We start from the raw sequence: 1,721 nt of genomic DNA on the forward strand, positions 1-1,721 counted from the left end.
GGGACGAAGCGGGGCGGGACGAAGCGGGGCGGGGCGGGAGGCGGGCCGGCCTGGCCTTGCGAAGTGGAGGGCGAAAAGTTAATGGCTCCGAGCGCAGGCGCTGCCCCCTGAACTGGAACGGAAAACAACTTCCGGTTGGAGTCACTCGTCCAGGCGCCGGAGGCCTGAGACGTGAGGGGCTGTGGCCCGAACCCCCGAACTGTGAGTAAGAAACTTCGTGAACGAATTGGTGTGTCTGAATCTGTTGAGCACGGCGACGGGAGGACTTTTGCGTGTGAGCGAAAGGGACGCGCTGGCAGTAGGGTCGCCGCAAGGAGAGAAGCCGAAGAGCTGCGGAAAAAACCAGTTCGTAGAATGGGAAAGGGTTTTGTGCGAGAGAAACCTGGCGGGTCTGTATCCCGGAACAGATCCGGGAGGGGCTTTCCGGGCCTGCGACGTTGGTGCGGACCCGGCCCCGACGGCTGGGGTAGGGACCCTGCTCTGCTCCGCGTCGACCAATCTCGGTGACTTGACTCCTTGGCCCGGGAAACGGGGATGGCAGGGTCTGCGGTGTCGGGGTGAGCAGTAGACTCAGTCAGTAGTGACCCCGACTTCCAAGGGCTATCGTGGTTACTCTTTCGAAAACTTAATAGGTTCTTTCTGTTGTTTTTCCCAAGATGGTTACACAATTCCGCTCTCTGTCTTCCTGAGAGGTGTCATCATAGCCTTGTCAATGAGAAGTTGGGTAACTCCCCAGAGGGACACGGAGAGAATGGGTGGCCGAGGCTGAAAGAGGAGAAGCAAACCCCACTCTCAGTAGGAACCCAGGCGTTAGGTAGAGTCCCCACCTCTATGTAAACTGACTAGCAACGAGTTACAGGAGTAAAAAATCTGTGTTTGTCAAGAAGCAGGAAGAAGGGGGAATGTAGTCGAAGGGGAGTTTGTGCTGTCATTGCTAGGCTGTAACAAGCAAAAGTAAAGCAACCTTGAGATGTAAAGTGTGATTTATCTGACAGGAGATGCTTTTGACAACTTGTCATAAGGGAGAAAGGGTAGTAGAGGAAGTGAAGTCATGTGAAATTGAAGGAAAAGAAGATGATCTGCCTCCCAACCATGGTTGGAATACACATTTAAATGAGAGAGGTAGCAGAGAAGCACGCACTGTATTCTGTTGCAACATTATTTTGGCCCCTTCGTTTGACAGTGGGGAAAACCTCCAAATGATAAAACTATAATAGAGAGCAGAAAGTGAAACTCTTCTCATTTCTCTCCCCAACTACTTGTAGTACAAGGTCTTCTACCTCTCTCTTATATGTTCATAACCATGTTATTTTGCTTTCTTATGAAAATGAGTTTATCCGTGCATACTGTTCTGTGATCTCTTGTTTCAGATTTTAAATATATATGGTGGGAGTCTTTCCGTATGTAGCTCCATTTTATTGTAATGTCAACGTGGTACTTTGTCTAGATGTACCATAATGTAGTTAATCACTACTTTATATGCCCTGTCCATATATTTTGCTCATTATTTTTCAAAATTATTTATCTATTTCTCATTAGGACACAGATGTATTATTAATCATTTGTGAAATATATGGTAAATACTTTAAAGAACTATCATTTAAACCCAACTAGTCGTTTGCTTTAAAATGCCCAGGTTTTCGGGGCCGGCCCAGTGGCGCACTGCTACAGTGCGCCGCTTGGGAGCGCGGCGGCGCTCCCGCCGAGGGTTCGGATCCCAC

The 1,721-nt window shown here is 49.2% G+C and overlaps 1 protein-coding gene across 3 annotated transcripts in view; it reads left to right on the top strand.

The window, feature by feature from the left end:
- Window positions 1-1,721, top strand: part of TANK (TRAF family member-associated NFKB activator) — an 89,604-nt gene that overhangs the window by 15,844 nt on the left and 72,039 nt on the right. Inside the window, exon 1 of one of the 3 annotated variants that reach the window (XM_008573161.1) lies at window positions 69-201. The exons of 1 other annotated variant lie outside the window; for it this stretch is intronic. Coding sequence is in view for 1 of the 2 variants with exons in the window: in XM_008573160.1 (XP_008571382.1) it covers window positions 535-557 (23 nt within the window). In the remaining variant the exon portion in view is untranslated. Of the gene's footprint in view, window positions 1-68; window positions 202-369; window positions 558-1,721 lie in introns of those variants that run through there. One more of the 3 variants, XM_008573160.1, reaches the window with a different exon arrangement.

The sequence above is a fragment of the Galeopterus variegatus genome, unplaced genomic scaffold, assembly GCF_000696425.1.
Source record: "Galeopterus variegatus unplaced genomic scaffold, G_variegatus-3.0.2 Scaffold883, whole genome shotgun sequence".
Classification (NCBI taxonomy): Eukaryota; Metazoa; Chordata; class Mammalia; order Dermoptera; family Cynocephalidae; genus Galeopterus; species Galeopterus variegatus.